Here is a 20,209-nt window from a genome sequence, read left to right as displayed (position 1 = left end):
CAGGAACTTTGCACAGTGCAGGGATTCTGCAGCGGCCGGGGGAGGAGGGCCGGGGCTGCCCCACCTCTGTCACCAGCTGCAGGTCGTTCACGTAGTTCTCCTCGGTGACGATGAGCTCGTGGATGTAGCCCTGCCTCTTCCTCTCCGTGGGGGTCAGCATGTCCAGCAGGTGCAGGTCTGCACACCCTGCAAAACACAACGGCACAGGGGCCTCAGTGGGGCTGGGGGCACAGGGACCACACCTGGGGCTTCTCCAGTGGGGCTGGGGGCACAGGGACCACACCTGGGGCCTCAGTGGGGCTGGGGGCACAGGGACCACACCTGGGCTTCTCCAGTGGGGCTGGGGGCACAGGGACCACACCTGGGCTTCTCCAGTGGGGCTGGGGGCACAGGGACCACACCTGGGCTTCTCCAGTGGGGCTGGGGGCACAGGGACCACACCTGGGCTTCTCCAGTGGGGCTGGGGGCACAGAGATCTTCAGCGGGGCTGGGGGCACAGGGACCCACAGTGGGGCAGCCACAGCAGCTCTGCAGGAGCTGCACTGCTGCCTGCCCTGCTCATCCATTGCTGCTCACACGGCACAGCCCCAGCAAAGCTCCATCTCTCAGGGACTCCAAACATTCCATTTAGCACATTTTTTATTTATTACAACAAAGGCCATCTCTGTGTGTGATCTCCTCCCTGGTGGCCACGTTTAACTTCTCCCTCACCTCTGCCTGCCCATTCCCAGGCTCTCCCTGGAGCCCTTGGGCTGTGCCATTCCAATGCCACAGGGATGGCTGGCAGGGAAAAGGGGGAAGGACTCTGTGTGGTGTGAGGAAAACACAGAGACATCCCAGAGGGAATCAGGGAGGAGCTGCAGGTCCCTAAAGCTTCGAGGGCACTTTGGAATGATGGGTGCTCCATATTCGGGTTCACTTGGCCCCTCTGCTCACAGAAATGCTGCTCCAGAAGGGCCTGCAGGGCCCCTGCACTCCTCCACACTTCCATAAAACTGCTCCCAAACATTTGAAGGGCCTGAGCCAGGACGTGCCAAGGCCACTGCAGATCCCACTGATGTCAGGGCCGAGCCAAGGGTGGATTTTGTTCTCCTCTCTGTTTCAAGCACAGGAAAAGGCTGGCACTGAGAGCTCCTCTGCCATCAGCTCTGTCCTTTCACTGCTGCAAACCTCCCTTGCACTGATCCCCTCACATGGGAGGGGTTTTATATCAGTTCCACAATCTTGAATTTTCTTTTCTACTCTGAAATAGACAGAACATTTAATTCCATTCTTTCTTCTATAGGCCATTATTTTTCAGCTGAGCTTAATTAAGTTCTTCTGAGACTGGAGCACAGAATGTTTTCTTCCAGGTTTTGCTACTTTTCTGCATAAAACACAATGCATTTCAAAAAGCAAAGTTGATTTCTAAAAGGCGGAAAATGTCTGGCTCTAAAAATGATCTATTCAACTATTTTCACACAACCAAAATTCTCCAGTTGAATTCTTTCCCTCACCCTCAGCAAATTCAGTATATTCCCCATGAAAACAAACTTTCCTCATGGAAATATCAGACCCCAGGGAACTCTTTCAGTTCTTTGCACATTAAGTTAACACTTAGGGAGTATTTCCTGCACTTTTAGTTTCCTGAAGGGAGCTCAGACAATGCCACTGGGCAGATCCAGGTGTATCACCAATATTTCCATGGAACACCAGCAACATCTGCTTTAACTGATCTGTGCTTCTGAAAGGGGAATGATGGATTTGACTTAAAAATAACAAAAAACCCCAAACCAAACCAAAACAAAAAACCAAACAAAACCAACAAAGCAAAACCAAAAAGCAAAGCCCAAACCAAACCAAATGAAACAAATCCAGAACAGGAGACACAGCCAGCCAGGGTTGTTTCCTCTCTGACTCTGGAGTTGGGAGCTGGGATCAGGTGGGAAGCACAGTGACACTGACAGTGCTCCCTTGAGACACAGGATGTCACAGCCCTCCACAAAGGGCAATCGAAACTTTGCTTGGAATGAAAAGCAGATGTGGAGAAATATCATCTTTGTGCCAAAACAATGGATTTTGGCCCCTTCCAAAGGCCAGAAGTTCCATCTCTGTACAATAAATGTCTGATTTCAGAGCAGCTTCTTTGGTACCAAGTAAACCACAGGTCTGAGGAACAGCCCCAGCTCTCCCAGTGCTTCATTAGAAGAGAAACAAGTGTTTAATTACTTTTCCTTGGGGAAGTTCTTCTTCAAAGATGTTCAAAATCCTTGGCCTGAAGGTGATTTCCAAGCACCAAGCCCTTGGAGGGAGCACTGACATTTTGAATAACGGAGCATTTTAGTGGCTCCCTTGGCAGCCAGCTGGGCTGTGAATGGCTGCTCTGAACCACTGAAACACTCTGCTTTTGAAGTATTTGGGGAAAAAAGGCACCCAAATGTGAGCAGAACATCCCAGAGAGACTTTCCTGGTAGGAGATTTCTTGGTGAGGTGCACAAGTGCAGGGACTTTTCTTGTCTTTGTATGAAGAACACTGAAGAAGAACTGATTCCTTTCCAGGTGGAGATGTCTGGCTCGTTCTTCATGGATGCCAAAGAACTTTGGTGAACTGGATTCCACAGATCAGAGTCCTGGAATGGTTTGGGATGGAGGGACCCCAGAGCCCACCCAGTGCCACCCCTGCCCTGGCAGGGACACCTCCCACTGTCCCCAGTGTCCAGCCTGGCCTTGGGCACTGCCAGGGGTGCAGGGGCAGCCCCAGCTGCTCTGGGAATTTTTGCTTCAATCCAGGAAAGCCAGGGAAGGATGGGGAAATGACAATAATGAACTTGGTTGTTCTCAGGAGGGTGAATCCATGATTTCTGCCATTCTGGCTGGACTTGGAGAACCCACAGACAAATGCTGGAACTGCAAATCTGTGCCTTGACCTCCCAGCACCACAGTTCCTGCAGATTAGTGGGCTCCAGAAATGTAAAAAATCATTTCACATCCTTTGCACAGAGTAAAGATGTTGTTCCTCTTCCTTACAAAGTCAGCCCTGAAGATCTGGGTCTCCCAACACAAACACTGAGCCTAAACCAAGATGCTGCTTTTTGGGACGGGAGCTTCTGCTGTGGAAATCACAGATCCTCATCCATGGCCACAGCTGCTGATCCCTTTTGATTTCATGTCATTTCTAAGCAGTGCCACTTCCAGATTTCCCTGTAAGCCTCGAGCTGGCCCAGGCTGTGGTGACCAGGGCACAGGAGAGAGGGATCTGTCCTGATAGAGGGATCAGGAGCAGGCAAAAGTGATCTCACAGTTTGGAGTTTTCCAGAAAATGCTTCAGAAGGGAACAACACCCCAGGAGAGCAGCCCTTCACTCAGGTAAATTATCCACAGATCCCAAATCCCTGGGGCTGGCACAGCCCTGCCAGCCCATGCAGTGCCAGCTGTGCCCACCTTGTGCCCAGCCCAGAGCACTCAGTGCCACCTCCAGGGCACACCTGCAGGGATGGGCACTGCAAAGCTCCCTGGGCAGCCCCTGCCAAGGCCTGAGCTCCCTTTCCATGGGCAAATTGCTGCTGCTGTCCCAGCTGAGCCTGCCCTGGCCCGGCCTGAGGCCGCTCCCTCTGCTCCTGTCCCTGTTCCCTGGAGCAGAGCCCGACCCCCCCGGCTGTGCCCTCCTGGCAGGGACTTGTGCAGAGCCACGAGGGCCCCTGAGCCTCCTTTGCTCCAGCCCCAGCCCCTTCCAGCTCCTCAGGGATTCTGCAGCCCCTTCCAGCTCCTCAGGGATTCTGCAGCCCCTTCCCAGCTCCTCAGGGATTCTGCAGCCCCTTCCAGCTCCTCAGGGATTCTGCAGCCCCTTCCAGCTCCTCAGGGATTCTGCAGCCCCTTCCCAGCTCCCTCAGGGATTCTGCAGCCCCTTCCCAGCTCCTCAGGGATTCTGCAGCCCCTTCCAGCTCCTCAGGGATTCTGCAGCCCCTTCCCAGCTCCTCAGGGATTCTGCAGCCCCTTCCCAGCTCCGTTCCCTGCCCTGGACACGCTCCAGCCCCTCCAGGGCTCTCCTGCAGGAGCAGAACTGGGCACAGCCCTCCAGGGTTCTCAGTGCTGAGTTATTTAAATCACAGCATTTCACCATTCAGCTTTCTTAGCACCTGTTTCAGATGCAACCAATTCCCCTTAAATCTCCTGGGATGGACCCTCCACTGAGAGGCCACCCCAGGTGTTTGGTGAGGACATTGGGATCAAACTGATCTCTCCATCTGCAATACCCAACCCCTTTTCTCAGCTGTTTTCAATCATTTCAGCAGGTCTGGGATTTCTCAAGCAGACCAGTGTGTCCAGTTCCTGTCAGAGCACAGCACTTCCCTCTGAGCTGCAGGGAAGGAGCTGCAAACAAACCTGGCAGTGCCACTGGCAAAGCTTGCAGCACTATTTAGGGGTGGCATTGCCCTCTCCGGAGTGTTCAGAGGTTTGGATGTGGCACTGAGGATGTGCTCACTGCTGGGGCTCCAACCTCAACCACTCCAGAGCCACTGCTTCTACCAATCCCTCTCCAGAGGCTGCTTGGGGACAGTAAAATCCCACATGGGAGGGCAAGAATGCCTCCAAAAATGTAAATCACAGGGTTAAGCGAGGCCTGGAGGGGTTCAGAACACATCGGGAAAGCAAAGCTCACCCCTGGGTTGTGCCCCAGGTGTCTGATTGAGCCCCTGGCACTCAGGGCACAGGAGCAGCAGAGTCACAGCAGCAGCCACAGGTCCAAGCAGAGGGGACAGCACAGCCCTTTCCACAGGGAAATCACAAATACTGAATGTGCTGTGCAGGCACTTCACTTGGAACCAGCAATGTGGGAGCCAAATGCAGCATTTTAAATGTTCCAACCTCTTTTCAAACAGCATTTTATCATTTTTTTCACTTTCATTTGGTAGAGGCACAGCTCTGATCTCTGCTCCTGTGACCTGACAGCACCCAGGGAGCAGCTGGGGCTGGGCCTGCAGGGATTTAGGTTGGGTTTCAGGGCAAGGTTCTTGCCCAGAGGGTGCTGGCACTGCCCAGGGAATGGGCACGGCCCCGAGGCTGCCACAGCTCCAGGAGCCTTTGGGATGCCCAGGCTGGGCTTGGTGGGCTCTGGGCTGGCACCGGGGGCTCCCTGGGGTTTATTCCCAGCTCAGTTCAGGAGCTTTGCTCATTGAAGTCCCCAGGTGGGCAGTGAAGTCCTGGTGAAAACCATTTCCACTGGAACCCCAGGACAACGTCCTGAAACCCAAAGGTCACCTCAGCACCGTGTTTGGCTGAGGAGCCCTTTGCTACCATGCCCTGTCAATTCTACTCAGTAATATTTGAGGTATATTGTTCCTGAATCTACTGAAATTGTCTAAAAAAAAGTAATTTATCATCTGAATTTACTGCACAGAAGTTGCTATTTAACAAGTTAAATAGCTGGAGTCAACAACCACAAAGAACTAAAAAGTGCTTTAAAACCAAACCAGAAATTCAGTCATTTTTCTTATGGGAATAAAATGTGCTCAGTGAGCTCATGGGGACAGAAAGTAAAGCCACTAAATCTCCAAAAGAATTGAGGTTTAAATAAAACTGATCCTGAATATAAAGCAAAATATTCTTGATAAACCCACATTTCAGACTTAGAGTTCTCTTGGACAGATTTCAAGCATTGAAAAGAACAAATTCTCTGAAAGAACATCCATGGGAATTCTTTGTCAGCACTTGAATACAGAAGGAATTCCCACAAACATAAAACCAGTGAAGAATAAAACCCAGCAGCGCTGGCAGCCTCTGGAATTCCAGTCTCCTCTCCTCCCTCAAGTGACAATTCCCGTGCAATGGGAGAAGGCCCCTGGCACAGGGAGGTGAAGACAAAACCAATGCCCAGAATGCCAGGCTGATTTGGGTGGGGAGGGATTGTAAGGATCAGCCAGTGCCACCCCTGCCATGGCAGGGACACCTCCCACTGTGCCAGGCTGCTCCAGCCTGGCCCTGGGCACTGCCAGGGACCCAGGGCAGCCCCAGCTGCTGGGGCAGTCACCGCCAGGCTCCCTTTCTCATATATCTCTTTTTATATATTGATATCCCTAAAGACAATAAAGCAGTCACTGCAATGCCCTGTTCCCTGCAGCTCAGGGAGAGTCCCTGACGAAGAGGAGGAGGAGGAGGAGGATGAAACCCTCCCTGCTGAGCCAGCAGAGCCCCCGTGGGGACTCAGGGAGGGAATGAACACTGCAGGGATCCCAGCATCTGTCACTGAAGCCCCAGGGGAGTGTCTGGGACTCTGTCCATGGGATTTATGTTCCACTTCACCCTGAGGCACCAGCAGTGCCTGGTGTGTGCTCAGCTGGGACAGCAGCAGCAATTTGCCCATGGAAAGGGAGCTCAGGCCTTGGCAGGGGCTGCCCAGGGAGCTTTGCAGTGCCCATCCCTGCAGGTGTGCCCTGGAGGTGGCACTGAGTGCTCTGGGCTGGGCACGAGGTGCCCACAGGGCACAGCTGGCACTGCATGGGCTGGCAGGGCTGTGCCAGCCCCGGGGATTTGGGGTTCCCTGTGAGGGACCCCAGGCTGCTCCTCCCAAAGCTGCCCCAGGAGCTCCCAGTGACCCTGGGGGGCTCCAGCCCCAGCCCTGAGGACAAAGGGGGAGAAGCTGCACCCTCAGGGACTGCAGGAGCTTCACTGCATGTGAAGAGGAAGAGAAGAGCAGCACCTGAATCCCCCACAGCTGAAACACTGCAAATATTTCACACAGATCCAATCTGCACTTCTGGTCTGAGGTCACAGCACCCTCAATGTCCCTAAGGGCCAGAGCTTTCAGTGAGTCAGGTTTTCAACCCAGCAGCTCAGGATGGGAAAATAGGGAGAGGCTCTCGTGCAAATTAATGCACAAAACACTGACAGAGTGGAGTCAAAGCTGGCTCCATCCCCTCAGAGAGCCCTGAAAATCACCAGTGGGATGTGCTGCTCCATTTCTGCACTTGGCAGCAAGTGGCCATGATGGAGAAGAATTATTTTTTATGGTAGAAACAGAAGATGTATTACTATTTAAATATTGTCCTAAAAGGAAGGAAAATCTGTGCAGTTGTCCATATTTTCAGACTTGAGCTTCTGGCATAAAACACATCCCAAATCCAGGAACACCCATGTTCAGGCACAGGAACAGGAGAAGGAGCCAATGGGGTGGAACTTAAGAGAAACCCCTCCAGGGCTCCACAGCAAACCAAGAAAGAATATTTAATTTATCTAATTAAAAAAAAAATCAAAATCCACTGCTTGGTCCCTGGGCAGGGAATCAGAGAATCCCAGAACACCCTGAGCTGGAAGGGACCTGCCAGAGTCCAAGGACACACAGCAATCCTCCCTGAGCCAGAGGGGCAAAGGCTGCAGGGAGCAACGATGGATCTGGGCAGTTACAGGGAAACCACGTTCCAAGAGCCAGGCAGGTGTCCCTGGAGGGCTCCAAGAGCCAGGCAGGTGTCCCTGTGTCCCTGGAGGGCTCCAGGTGTCCCTGGAGGGTTCCAGGTGTCCCTGGAGGCTCCAAGAGCCAGGCAGGTGTCCCTGTGTCCCTGGAGGTTCCAGGTGTCCCTGGAGGCTCCAAGAGCCAGGCAGGTGTCCCTGTGTCCCTGGAGGCTCCAAGAGCCAGGCAGGTGTTCCTGTGTCCCTGGAGGGTTCCAGGTGTCCCTGGAGGCTCCAAGAGCCAGGGAGGTGTCCCTGGAGGGCTCCAAGAGCCAGGCAGGTGTCCCTGTGTCCCTGGAGGTTCCAGGTGTCCCTGGAGGGCTCCAAGAGCCAGGCAGGTGTCCCTGTGTCCCTGGAGGGTTCCAGGTGTCCCTGGAGGCTCCAAGAGCCAGGGAGGTGTCCCTGTGTCCCTGGAGGGCTCCAAGAGCCAGGCAGGTGTCCCTGTGTCCCTGGAGGGTTCCAGGTGTCCCTGGAGGGTTCCAGGTGTCCCTGGAGGCTCCAAGAGCCAGGCAGGTGTCCCTGTGTCCCTGGAGGGTTCCAGGTGTCCCTGGAGGGCTCCAAGAGCCAGGCAGGTGTCCCTGTGTCCCTGGAGGTTCCAGGTGTCCCTGGAGGCTCCAAGAGCCAGGGAGGTGTCCCTGTGTCCCTGGAGGGCTCCAGGTGTCCCTGAGGGGCAAAGGGCTCCAGTGCTGCTGCCAAAGCCCTCGGGTGTGACCCAGCAACGAGACAACAACAAACACTGTCGGCCTCTTTTGTACGAAGGATTTAATTCTCTATACATGGAACTAATTGGAAAGGCTGGATTACAGTTGTTAAAGCTGCAGGTTTTTATATATTTATATAATTTACATTCATAGTGATGAAATACTGAAGTGCAACTGAGTAAGGAGCTTCACTTGTCCTGTGCACCTTTGCAGGACGGGTGGGGAGCAGGGAGCTGGGCTGGGACAGGGGGACACAGACACCAGGAGTAAGCCCGTGGTAAATCAGGAGTAGCAGGGCTCTGTTGTGCTCTGCGAGGCGTTGGAGAGGGCACTGGCAGCACCTGCAGCAGGAGCCAGGCACAGCTCCAGCTCCCGCTCATCTGTGTCAGTTCCACAGTCTGCTTTAGAAAATGTAAACATTGGCAATGGATTGCAGGGCTCAGTTCTATACATTCGTTCTCGTCAGGAGAATGACTCGTTCAGGTGTTGTTCCACAGCTGAGCAGCCCCGGGGGAACTGGGAATTGTGGCAGCCCCAGGAGGGAACATTGCACCCATTTCTGCCCCAGGAATGTGACAAACCCAGGGCCACACACACACCAGGCTGTTTGCTCACTGTTTGCAGCTACAAGCAATGTGCAAAACCAAATGAACAGAGCTGGGTAAAACATCGCTCCAGGTTTGCCTCTGGCACGGGGGAGGGCACCTCCCCTCCCCACAATGGGTTACACACTCAACAACAACACCTGGTACAAACAGTACAGTAACTACAACAAAATACCTGGAACTGGGCACATTTAAACTTCCTTAAACTGATTTTAACTCCTTCTGTTCTTTTGTAATTAAAAAAAAAAAGAAAATTAAAATAATAAAAAAAAGACACATTGACAACACTGGACAAGTGAACAATAAAAAAGAAAGATACATAAAGTCTCCAATTCATGGACATTTGGAACAATTTTAATAGCACATGCAGCATTCCTTGATAGTGGGTCTTTTTGCACAAACAAAAATTGCAATGAAGAAATTAAATTTATACTTTTCCTTTAAAAGGCTAGAATATATCTTTAAAAAATAATTTTTAAAACTACCAAAAGCACCTGTGCAAAGGTGGAAAAATTAGTTTGGTAACTCTGAAAGCCACAAAAGGACCCACTATCCTCTGATTTTTATTTTTTTTTGCGTGTGTGTGTTTTTGTTTTGTTGTTTTTTGTTTTGAATCAGTTTAATTTTGTCGGTAATTAACTCAACCGTTGCGATTCCATGCAACTAAATGTCAAATGAGGTAAAACTGCCGTGCAGTGTGTTCTTGACTCAGAAGGCAGTAGATGATCATGCTGGAAGGCACATGATCAAGGCTGCATCTCCCATCATCCCTCTGGGCACTGCTATGGGATAGTGGGTCTCTTTGAGGACTTTCAAGCCTGAGTGGGGGATGGACAACATATGATTCCTAGAAAAAGGAGGAAAACAACACATAAGCAAAACAAAACAATGAGCAAATTCAAGCTGGGGAAATGAGGCAGGCGTGGCAAGGCATGGAGCAAAAATGACGGGGAGGGGGAACGTGCGGGGGGATGGGAACAAAACCAACCAAACACGGCGGGGACAGAAAGGTCTTCAAAGAGCCCCGGGGGCGGCGGGGCCCGGCAATGCTGCATGTGGGGGACACGGGGACACGGGGACACTCACACTGCTGGCTGGGGTCCGTGTCCGTGGTCAGCTTCACGTAGTTGGACGGGAAGAGCCCCACGTGGCCGTTGACCTCCCCCTTCCACCAGTCGGGGTCCTCCCTGCTGAGCACGGTGATGATCTGGCCCTTGCTGAAGGCCAGCTCGTCGTCGTTCTGCGCGCTGTAGTCGTACATGCCGATCACCTGGCACACTGGGACAGGGCACGGCGTCACCTGGGGCTGCAGCCACCCCCGGGGCATCCCTGAGCCACCCTGCCCTGCCCAGGGCCCCCAGACCCGGCCTGGGCATCCCCGGCAGCCTCGGGGCCGTGCCCATTCCCTGGGCAGTGCCAGCACCCTCTGGGCAAGAACCTTCCTGCTCTCCAGCCTGGCCTGCCCACAGGCAGAGGTCACCTCTGGACATTGCCCATGGCTCAGGACAGCTCCACAGAGCTCAGGGAATCCCAGAATCCCTGGGTTGGGAGACACCTTCCAGACCATCGAGTGCAGCCCAGCCCCAACTGAACCCTGGCCCCAGTGCCACATCCAGGCTTTGTTAAACACACCCAGGCATGGGGACTCCACCACCTCCCCGGGCAGCCATTCCAGAACTTTCTCACCCTGGCTGCAAAAACCTTTTCCCTGCTCTCCAGCCTGTATTTCCCCTGGTGCAGCTCGAGGCTGTGTGCTCTGGGTGTGTCAGTGCTGCTGCAGCAAGAGCCCAGCCCCAGGTGAGCACAGGCACCTTTCAGGAGCTGTGCAGAGTGATGGGGGCAGCCCTGAGTCTCCTTTTCTGCAGGCCGAGCACCCCCAGCTCCCTCAGGGCTTCCCCACAGGGTTTGTGTTCCCTCTCCAGCCTCCTTGGCCCCTCTGGGTGTGCTCAGTGTCCATCCAGGACCCCATCCAGCCCACCCTGGGGCTCAGCTCAAACTCCAGGGGTTTAAAAATCCCAAAGTTTCATGGAATCCCAGCAGGGCTTGTGTTGGAAGGGACCTCAAAGTCCATCCAGTGCCACCCCTGCCATGGACAGGGACACCTCCCACTGTCTCAGGGTGCTCCAGCCTGGCCTGGAAGCCCCACCAGGACCGGTTGGTGGACAGGAAAGTCTGGGACACATTGGAACTTCCACTATTGGAAGCTGCAGAATGCAAAAAAAGCCAATGGTGATGCCTTTGTTGTCTCAGTGAGGTTTTCAGAACAAAAAAATCTTGGGAAATACAAGAGAAAATGAACAGAACTGGACAAAAGCATCCCAGGCCATCCAGGCTGCTCTGCTGACTGGTTCCAGCAGGGATTTTCTATTCCCTTGCAGTGGAACTCATCCAACCCCAGAATCCAGCTGGTCCTGCTCACTCCTGACAAAGCAGCTCCCTAAGCTCTCTAGAGCAGCAGGACTGTTCAGTTAAACCAACAATCCCTTCTATTTCTCTGCTGTTTTGTCTCTGCCAGGCCACAGGGCTTCTGCTTTTCCCACCACACATCAGACTCCCATTAATGAGCCTTGCTGGCAGCTTCTCTCCAGTGGATTAATCCTAAAATTTGCTTTTATTTTCACCCTTGTAGCAAGCCAGCAACCTATTTCAATTTGCCAAACAGCTATTCCTTTTTTAATTACAGTTTGATTAAGATTTTCATGTTCTGCAAAAAGTGCTAAAATTTTATTCTGTAAAATTTAGCATATGGGGAAAGCCACAGATTATCAAACCTGGAATAATTTCAAAAATACATAAAAATCTCATCCTATTTCCTTGTAAAAGTTGTGCCTCAATGCTGAGTTGCCATTCCCAGCCTGAATTCCATGGGGCTTTAGGGAGGCATTTGCTGGATCTTTGTTACACCCGCCAGAGGGGCCGGGCAGCAGTGCCAGACACAGCCCCATGGAATGGGCTCTGGGGAGGCCCTGCCAGGTCCTGTGGGGATGTTCCTGAGTCCCTCCCCAAACCTGCACAGCAAAGGTCCCTCCCCATGGGGTCTGGCCCACCTCACACCTGGGGCTTCTGCAGGAGAGGAGCCCCAGGGGCAGCCCTGGGTCCTCCTGAGCCTCTGCAGCTCCTGCTGCACCCAGGGCTGGGCTGGGGATGGAGACACATCCAGAGCTCAGAGCTCCTGTCCCACAGGACAGGGCTGGGCTGGGGATGGAGACACATCCAGAGCTCAGAGCTCCTGTCCCACAGGACAGGGCTGGGCTGGGGATGGAGACATATCCCAGAGCTCCTGTCCTACAGTCAGGGCAGGGCTGGGATGGGGGAATGCAGGAATACCCCAGAGCTCAAAGCTCCTGTCCCACACTCAGGGCAGGGCTGGGCTGCTTTGGGGGATGCAGGAACACCCCAGAGCTCCTGTCCCACACTCAGGGATGCTTTGGGAGATGCAGGAACACCCCAGAGCTCAAAGCTCCTGTCCCACACTCAGGGATGCTTTGGGGGATGCAGGAACGCCCCAGAGCTCCTGTCCCACACTCAGGGATGCTTTGGGGGATGCAGGAACGCCCCAGAGGCTCTGGAGCTCCACACCCCTCCCAGCTGAAGGCCCAGCACGGGCACAGCGGGCAGGGCAGGGGTGCCAGGGGCAGGCAGGGCTCACCTGAGGGTGCTGCAGGCCTGGGCAGCTCCGTGGGGGTGCTCTTGCTGGTGCCAGGGCTCAGCAGTTTGACGTAGTTGGCCGGGAACCAACCGATCTGGCGCTTCTTGCCACGCGCCTGCGGAGACAGAGCGGGTCAGCGGGATGGACAGGACAGAGCTGCTCAGAGCTGCCCAGAACTGCTCAGGAACTGCTCAGAGCTGCTCAGAGCTGCCCAGAACTGCTCAGGAGGGATGGACAGGGCAGAACTGCTCAGAGCTGCCCAGAACTGCTCAGGAACTGCTCAGAACTGGCCAGAAACTGCTCAGGAACTGCTCAGAACTGGCCAGAAACTGCTCAGGAACTGCTCAGAACTGGCCAGAAACTGCTCAGGAACTGCTCAGGAGGGGTGGACAGGGCAGAGCTGCTCAGAACTGCCCAGAACTGCTCAGGAACTGCCCAGAACTGCTCAGAACTGCTCAGGAACTGCCCAGAACTGCTCAGGAACTGCTCAGAGCTGCCCAGAACTGCTCAGGAACTGCCCAGAACTGCTCAGGAACTGCCCAGAACTGCTCAGAGCTGCCCAGAACTGCTCAGAACTGCCCAGAACTGCTCAGGAGGGATGGACAGGGCAGAGCTGCTCAGAACTGCCCAGAACTGCTCAGGAACTGCTCAGGCAGAGATGGACAGGGGCAGAGCTGCCCAGAACTGCTCAGAACTGCCCAGAACTGCTCAGAACTGCTCAGAACTGCTCAGCCAGGGCCTGGGCAGCTCTAGGGGTTCAGAACTGCCCAGCCCAGCTGGGAAAGAGTTGAGGAGGGAGAACTCAGCTGTTCTGTGCCACTAGCTGAATGTTATAATTTTTAACATAGAATCTTGTTAGTATTTCTAGTTAAACACTTGTTCATTATTACACCTGTTACATTAAAATAGATCCCCAGGTTGTGACAGTTAAAACAGAGATCCAGAATCCAAATTTCCTCTTTTTTTTACAGAAACAGATCCAAGCTTTCCAATGCCTTGTGTCACCAAAGCAGGAAACTTCATCCTGTTATCCCCCCAAACCCAATGTCCATTGCAAACCAAATCCATAAAAATTCCTTGCAGTAAAAAGGCTCTTCCAGAACTTTGAATCCTAGCTTCCAACTCTACCTCAAGAATGATTTTAACTGTTTATTCTCTTTGTGTTAGAATAAGGTTGGCATTTTGGGCAAGGAGAATTTTGCCTCTGAAAATCAGATTGTTAACTTTAATAGGAAAAAAAAAAAAGTAATCTAAAGGATTCACTATTCTTGAACTACTTTCTTCCCTGTCTAAACCTTTACTGAAAAGAAAACACTTGATCTAAAGACTATTTAGATAATTTAAGATATTTTTGAACACTGCATTAAAGCTTAAATGCTTAATGCTAAAAACATTTGCCTTATTTTCCCTTCACCCTGACCCCCAAGTGTGGAGCAGGAGAATAAAAACAACAGTCAGGGATTGCTAAGAAAATAAAACCCAATTGTAAAACCACATGTAAGGCATTAAAGCATCTAAATTACATCTGAGCATTTACACAACCAAGACTGAATTGTCTCAGGCCTCCCAGCAGCTGCTCAGTGCTAACTGTGGCAGCTCTTGCCCAGAGAAGTTTCTTTTCTGTCTTAAAATACATTTAATGGAGACTCTTTAGAGGTAAAAGTTACCAACAGCACCAAGGTTAGTGAGAGAAAACCCCAATGGAATGCTGGAAAAGGATTTCCCCACTACTAAAAAACATTTTTTAAAAAAATGTGATTTTACTAGGAAAAAAAAAAGGAACTAACTTGGAGCTCTCCTTCCCACCAACCACCTGGATTCTTCTTTCTGATGAGAATCAGCTGGCCAGGAGCAAGAGTCAGCTGTTCTGGGCCTGTTGCTGTGTAAGAGGCAATAACTTGGGCAATTTCTGTTGAAGCAGAGGAGGAAAGAAAAGGTTAATCTGAAAAAAAATCCGAGCACATTTTATCCAACATTAATTCTGCTGCTATAGGACTGTGTTATTCCTTTCCATAAAACTGTTATGGATTTATGTATTTCCATGAATACATGTGGGAACTGGAAAATAAATGAGAGGTTCAGAGAATAAAGAATAAACCAGAGGTGCAGCAGCTCTGCGGTAAGAGATCAACAATGTTTGAAATAGAGAATAATAATAATGATAATAATGATAATAATGATGATTATAATAATAACAATAATAACAATAATAATAATAATAATAATAGTAGTAGTAGTAGTAGTAGTAGTAGTAGTAGTAGTACAACTCTCAAAATGCAGTGTTTTCCAGTAAATCCATCTTTGCATTTCGCTCCCTAAGGAGAGGAGACACACCAATGACAAAACAATGAAGTTGCACCCAGAGGTGCAAACCAAGGCTGGCAGAGAATTTCCCACCACCTGGCCCCAAAAGGAATGTTTTTCCCAAGCAGCAAAGAGGATTTCCCTGGAAATCTCTGTTCCAGCCCAGAAGCAGGGAGCTGCCAGCTCCAGGGAATTCCCCCAAGCTGTGCTGGGGTTCCCTCTGCCCCCAGTGCTCGTGGAACAGTTCAGGTCCCACAGTAACCCAGCTCTGGACCCCAGAGCAGCTGCAGAGTTCTGTGCCCTCCCAGAGCCACGCTCAGCCCTGTCCCAGCTCAGCCCGGTCCCAGCTCAGCCCTGTCCCCAGCTCAGCCCTGTCCCAGCTCAGCCCTGTCCCAGCTCAGCCCTGTCCCCAGCCCTGTCCCCAGCCCTGTCCCAGCTCAGCCCTGTCCCCAGCCCTGTCCCCAGCCCTGTCCCCAGCTCAGCCCTGTCCCCAGCTCAGCCCTGTCCCCAGCCCTGTCCCAGCTCAGCCCTGTCCCAGCTCAGCCCTGTCCCCAGCCCTGCCCTGTCCCCAGCTCAGCCCTGTCCCCAGCCCTGTCCCCAGCCCTGTCCCAGCTCAGCCCTGTCCCCAGCTCAGCCCTGTCCCAGCCCTGCCCTGTCCCCAGCTCAGCCCTGTCCCAGCTCAGCCCTGTCCCCAGCCCTGTCCCAGCTCAGCCCTGTCCCAGCTCAGCCCTGTCCCAGCTCAGCCCTGTCCCCAGCCCTGTCCCAGCTCAGCCCTGTCCCAGCTCAGCCCTGTCCCAGCTCAGCCCTGTCCCCAGCCCTGTCCCAGCTCAGCCCTGTCCCAGGCTCAGCCCTGTCCCAGGCTCAGCCCTGTCCCCAGCCCTGTCCCCAGCCCTGTCCCCAGCTCTGTCCCCAGCCCTGTCCCCAGGCCATGTGCAGGCCCAGGGGGACACATCTACCACCCCCAGGGTGGGGCTGGGGCTGCTGGGGCCTCCTGAGGGACCCAGGGCAGTCCCAGCCCTCAGGGATTCATCCCCAGGAACCACAAACCCTGCAGGGCTGGGAACAAGGGAGGCTCTGGGGCAGGGGAGATACAAAGGGAGGTGGAGCCCAGCAGGGAAATGATCAATGACTGATGTGAGATTTAGAAGGAAAGGATCAGTAGGAACATGAAAAATGATCAGAGAAGCAACTGAGACACAAATGAGCAGCATGAGGAGGATGAGGAGCAATCCAAGGGCTGCAGAGAACACAGGGTCAGAACCTCCCTCAGGAGGGCAGGCACAGGGGAGCCAGGCAGGGATGGAAGCCTGGGGTGACAAAGGGGCTTTAAACTGGGTCTGGGGTCAGCACACACAGCCATGGAGCCATGGAATGGAGCCATGGAAGGGTTTGGGCTGGAGGGACCCCAGAGCCCACCCAGTGCCACCCCTGCCATGGCAGGGACACCTCCCACTGTCCCCAGTGTCCAGCCTGGCCTTGGGCACTGCCAGGGATGCAGGGGCAGCCCCAGCTGCTCTGGGCACCCTGTGCCAGGGCCTGCCCACCCTGGCAGGGAACAATTCCTCATAGCCAGTGTCCCATCCAGCCCTGCCCCTCTCAGCAGAGCCAATTCCCAGCCCAGCTCCTCCCTGGTTTGCCCTCACCCAGCACTGACTCTGCTCCTGGCTTTTCTCTCTTTAAACCTCCCACTCCCCTGCCACACCTGCTGTATTCAATGAGAAATTCCCCCTCCTGTCTGCTGCTTCCACAGCTAAGAAACCTGGAGAGGGGCTGGGGATGGGGAATGGCTCCCTCTGCTCTCTGAGCAACCCAGCAGGAAGTTCACATCCACCTCTGAGCAAGCAGAGTTTCATTCTCTAGCTACATGTTATTTAGTGATTGACACACTAGAATGATTAGAGGATGAATTCTTTTATTACATTTACATTATTTATTAACTGTATTTATTCCAGTTATTTGATAATGGTTTTCATCAGTGCAAACCACTCCAAGATGATCAAGAGCAAACACTATTTTCATGGAAAAGGTTTTGTTGCCATTGAATTGAACACTTAAGAACAGAGAGAAGGTGCTGCCACAATATTTGACTCACCAGGTTTCTTCCCTAAGCTTCCTGTTTTCCCAGCTGCTCCTGGAGCCTTGAAATGGAGAACAAGAGGCAAGTTTAGCACTCAGGTTTCTTTCTCCAGTACATGAAAATGATTTACAAAGCTTCACTCAACAAGCATGTGAGTCAAAAACTCACAGAAATCCTGTTCTTACAGAAACCCTAATATTTTAGATGGCAATAAACATCTGGGAATAAATACCAAGCGTGAAATGGATGGTTTGTTAATGCAGAAGTGCAGACTTTTAGTTCCTTTTGTGGGCTGCAAATACCAAAGGAGATCCCATTTGTAATCCCAAAGGAGATCCCATTTGTAATCCCAAAGGAGATCCCATGTGTAATTCCACAGTAGATCCCATGTGCAATCCCAAAGGAAATCCCATGTGCAATTCCACAGTAGATCCCATGTGCAATCCCAAAGGAGATCCCATTTGTAATTCCACAGTAGATCCCATTTGTAATCCCAAAGGAGATCCCATGTGCAATCCCAAAGCAGATCCCATTTGTGATTGCAGTTCCACGTATCTGCAGAATGGGATTTCTGTGGAGGTGAGCTGCAACAACAACAGAATTTTCCATCCCTCCAAATTGCTGGGTTGCAAATATTCCTGAGCAGCTCCCTGCAGCCAGGCAGGGTGAGGTGAGGTGAGGGATGAACATCTGCACCCAAGGGATTGGGAAGCAAAGCCTTTGAACAGCCACAAAAATCCAGCAGAACCTGACATCAGTCCAGCTCCTGCCCCTAAATAATTCCTGCAGTTTCCTCCCAGGCCACGACAGTTTTCTGTCCTGCAGAAAGGAGGTCTGAGGTGGAAAACAGAAACTTTAATCTAAACTGAACTTGGCCAGGAATGCTGGGGAGCCATAAAGGTCCTCTGGCCTTCAACACTTCCACCTCCCTCAACTTCTCCCTCAGGATCCTCCTCACAAACTTGGAGCCAACATCAAAGCACCTGAAGGCCTCCACAGAATCCTCATTCCTGTGTGGAAAGAAGAGTTTCCTCCTCCACATTCTCCCTGCCAACTGAGGTTTGAGAACTTGGGGATTCTGGCAGGAATTGAACTGAGGAGTAACTGAAGAACAGCTCAGGGCTGAGAGAAAAGGGCCCCTCAACCCCCTGTGCTGGCTGTGAGGCACCCATAAAATGGATCTTCAGCTTGCCTGGGTGTCTCAGAGCTCCTTTCCTGTCACACACCATTGCAGATACAGGAGCAGCAGATCCTCCTCTCCTCCCTCACTCCTTTGATTGTCCCCAGATCCCTCCCTGCCCTGTGAGCAGGGCCCCAGGAGAGCCCCAGGGGATCAGGGGCAGGAACTGTGGTGTCCTCCCAAAGCCAGGCTCAGGGGAGCAGCTTAACACCCCCACAGTGGGGCTGGGGCTGCTGAAGCACCTGGGGACAGGGGGACATGGCCCTGACAGCCCCACAGAGGGGGATGGACCAGGGTGATCCCAGGAACTCCTCCTGCCCTGGCAAGGGTTTCTGCCAGAGGAACACCCTCTGCCCTCCTCAGCAGAGAACAAGCGGTGGGCCTCCAGAGAAAGCTCTCCAGAACAAGGGCCTGTTCCTCCAGAGAAAGCTCTCCAGAACAAGGGCCTGTTCCTCCAGAGAAAGCTCTCCAGAACAAGGGCCTGTTCCTTCAGAGAAAGCTCTCCAGAACAAGGGCCTGTTCCTCCAGAGAAAGCTCTCCAGAACAAGGGCCTGTTCCTCCAGAGAAAGCTCTCCAGAACAAGGGCCTGTTCCTTCAGAGAAACCTCTCCAGAACAAGGGCCTGTTCCTTCAGAGAAAGCTCTCCAGAACAAGGGCCTGTTCCTCCAGAGAAAGCTCTCCAGAACAAGGGCCTATTCCTCCAGAGAAAGCTCTCCAGAACAAGGGCCTATTCCTCCAGAGAAAGCTCTCCAGAACAAGGGCCTGTTCCTCCAGAGAAACCTCTCCACAACAAGTGCTGGACCTTCAGAGAAACCTCTCCAGAACATATGCCTATTCCTCCAGAGAAACCTCTCCAGAACAAGTGTCTGGACATACAGAGAAACCTCTCCAGAACAAGGGCCTGTTCCTCCAGAGAAACCTCTCCAGAACAAGTGCTGGACCTCCAGAGCAGCCTCTCCTCCCAGCCATGCCTTGGTCAGCCCCCATGCTGCTGGATTAGAGGCACATGGACACACCAAAGGCTGGGACATTGCTTTTACTGGGAAACAGAGAGGTGATTTTCAAATAGAAACCCCAGAACCATCCTGACCACACTGAGTCTGAACTGACTTGGAGGATTCTCTGAATCCTCAGTGCAAAGCAGAAGGGACACATGGAAAAGTCCTACAGCACTTAAAGAAGTAACTGAATTCATAAATAACACATTTAGGATGGTGCCCATTTCTGGCCCACTCAGGAGCGGGAGAAGCTTTTCCTATTCCTTCAGCTGAGAGAAAGCAGAGCAGTGAGGACAGAGCCTGTCCCTGCACACCTGGGACACTCCCTGAGGGCACCTGTGACAAGTGATGGAGTCTCCTGAGCCAGCAGAGCAGAACCTGCTCTGTCAATTTAATAATCCCCAGCAAGGACTTGCAATTGTGCCCTACACAGGACCCTTCAAACCCCAGCTTGATCCATTCAGGGATTATTTTCTGAAGCCCTGTGCAAAGTTTTATAATCAGATGTCTTGAAATTGTTGTGTTTCCAAGCCATCCCCACAGAGGGAATTCTCAGCAGTGCCCAGAATAAACCCTGTGTCCATCCCTCCCTAAGGAACAGCCTCAGAATGGGCCATTATTCCTCTGAAGAACAAAGACTTTCCCACTTTTTTAATAAAGGAACAGGGAATGGTTTGTTTTACCACCCTGAGGTGAATGGGCATAGAAGAACAAATTTAAAAAATTCTTCAACTGTAGAAACCATTGAGATTTTGAGTCATTTCTAGAAACTCTGCCCTTGCTGCTGAAAGATCAGCCCTGCTTTTCTTTGGTTCTGTCAATAGTGCAGACCACATGAAATGATTCCTCTTTTCAGAACATTTTGCAGCCCAGGCAGCTGTCCAAGCACAGCAGCACATCTGAGTGTGAGAGAGGGAGATTTCTGAGAGCCAGGACTCTGAAATCCCCTGCAAAAACTGGCTCAGGGAGCAGGCTGGGGAGCAAAACCCAGCTCCCCACTTGGAGGCAGATCTGTGTCCTGCAGGAACCCTGGCATGGAAAAACATCCCAGAGCAGGGCTCCACCAGCCCTGTGCCTCTTCCTCCCTCTCTCACCCAGATCTTAGCTGAAGGTGGGGTTTTAGCAAACACAAAGGGCACTTGGGGCAGCTTTGGGTGAAGTGCACTGAGCTGGTGCAGCCCCGGGCAGGCTGGGGTGACAGAAACCCCAAACTGAGCTCTCTGAGCAAAGGGGAACTGAACACCTGAGCTCTGCACGGGGATTTGCCAGCAGTG

At 52.5% G+C, this 20,209-nt stretch overlaps 1 protein-coding gene across 2 annotated transcripts in view; it reads right to left on the bottom strand.

Annotated features, from left to right (window-relative positions):
• The window catches only part of ITSN1 (intersectin 1), a 112,596-nt gene that overhangs the window by 12,090 nt on the left and 80,297 nt on the right, over window positions 1-20,209 (bottom strand). The window contains exons 25-29 of one of the 2 annotated variants that reach the window (XM_058800341.1): window positions 16,774-16,819; window positions 14,165-14,286; window positions 12,378-12,492; window positions 9,815-10,006; window positions 65-186 (exon numbers count right to left, since the gene is read on the bottom strand). In XM_058800341.1, the coding sequence (XP_058656324.1) occupies window positions 65-186; window positions 9,815-10,006; window positions 12,378-12,492; window positions 14,165-14,286; window positions 16,774-16,819 (597 nt within the window). Of the gene's footprint in view, window positions 1-64; window positions 187-9,288; window positions 9,576-9,814; window positions 10,007-12,377; window positions 12,493-14,164; window positions 14,287-16,773; window positions 16,820-20,209 lie in introns of those variants that run through there. The other variant, XM_058800342.1, reaches the window with a different exon arrangement.

Source organism: Ammospiza caudacuta, chromosome 2 (genome assembly GCF_027887145.1).
Source record: "Ammospiza caudacuta isolate bAmmCau1 chromosome 2, bAmmCau1.pri, whole genome shotgun sequence".
Taxonomy (NCBI): domain Eukaryota; kingdom Metazoa; phylum Chordata; class Aves; order Passeriformes; family Passerellidae; genus Ammospiza; species Ammospiza caudacuta.
Note: the sequence above shows the minus strand (reverse complement) of the source record. Positions and strands in the feature narration are given on the sequence as shown.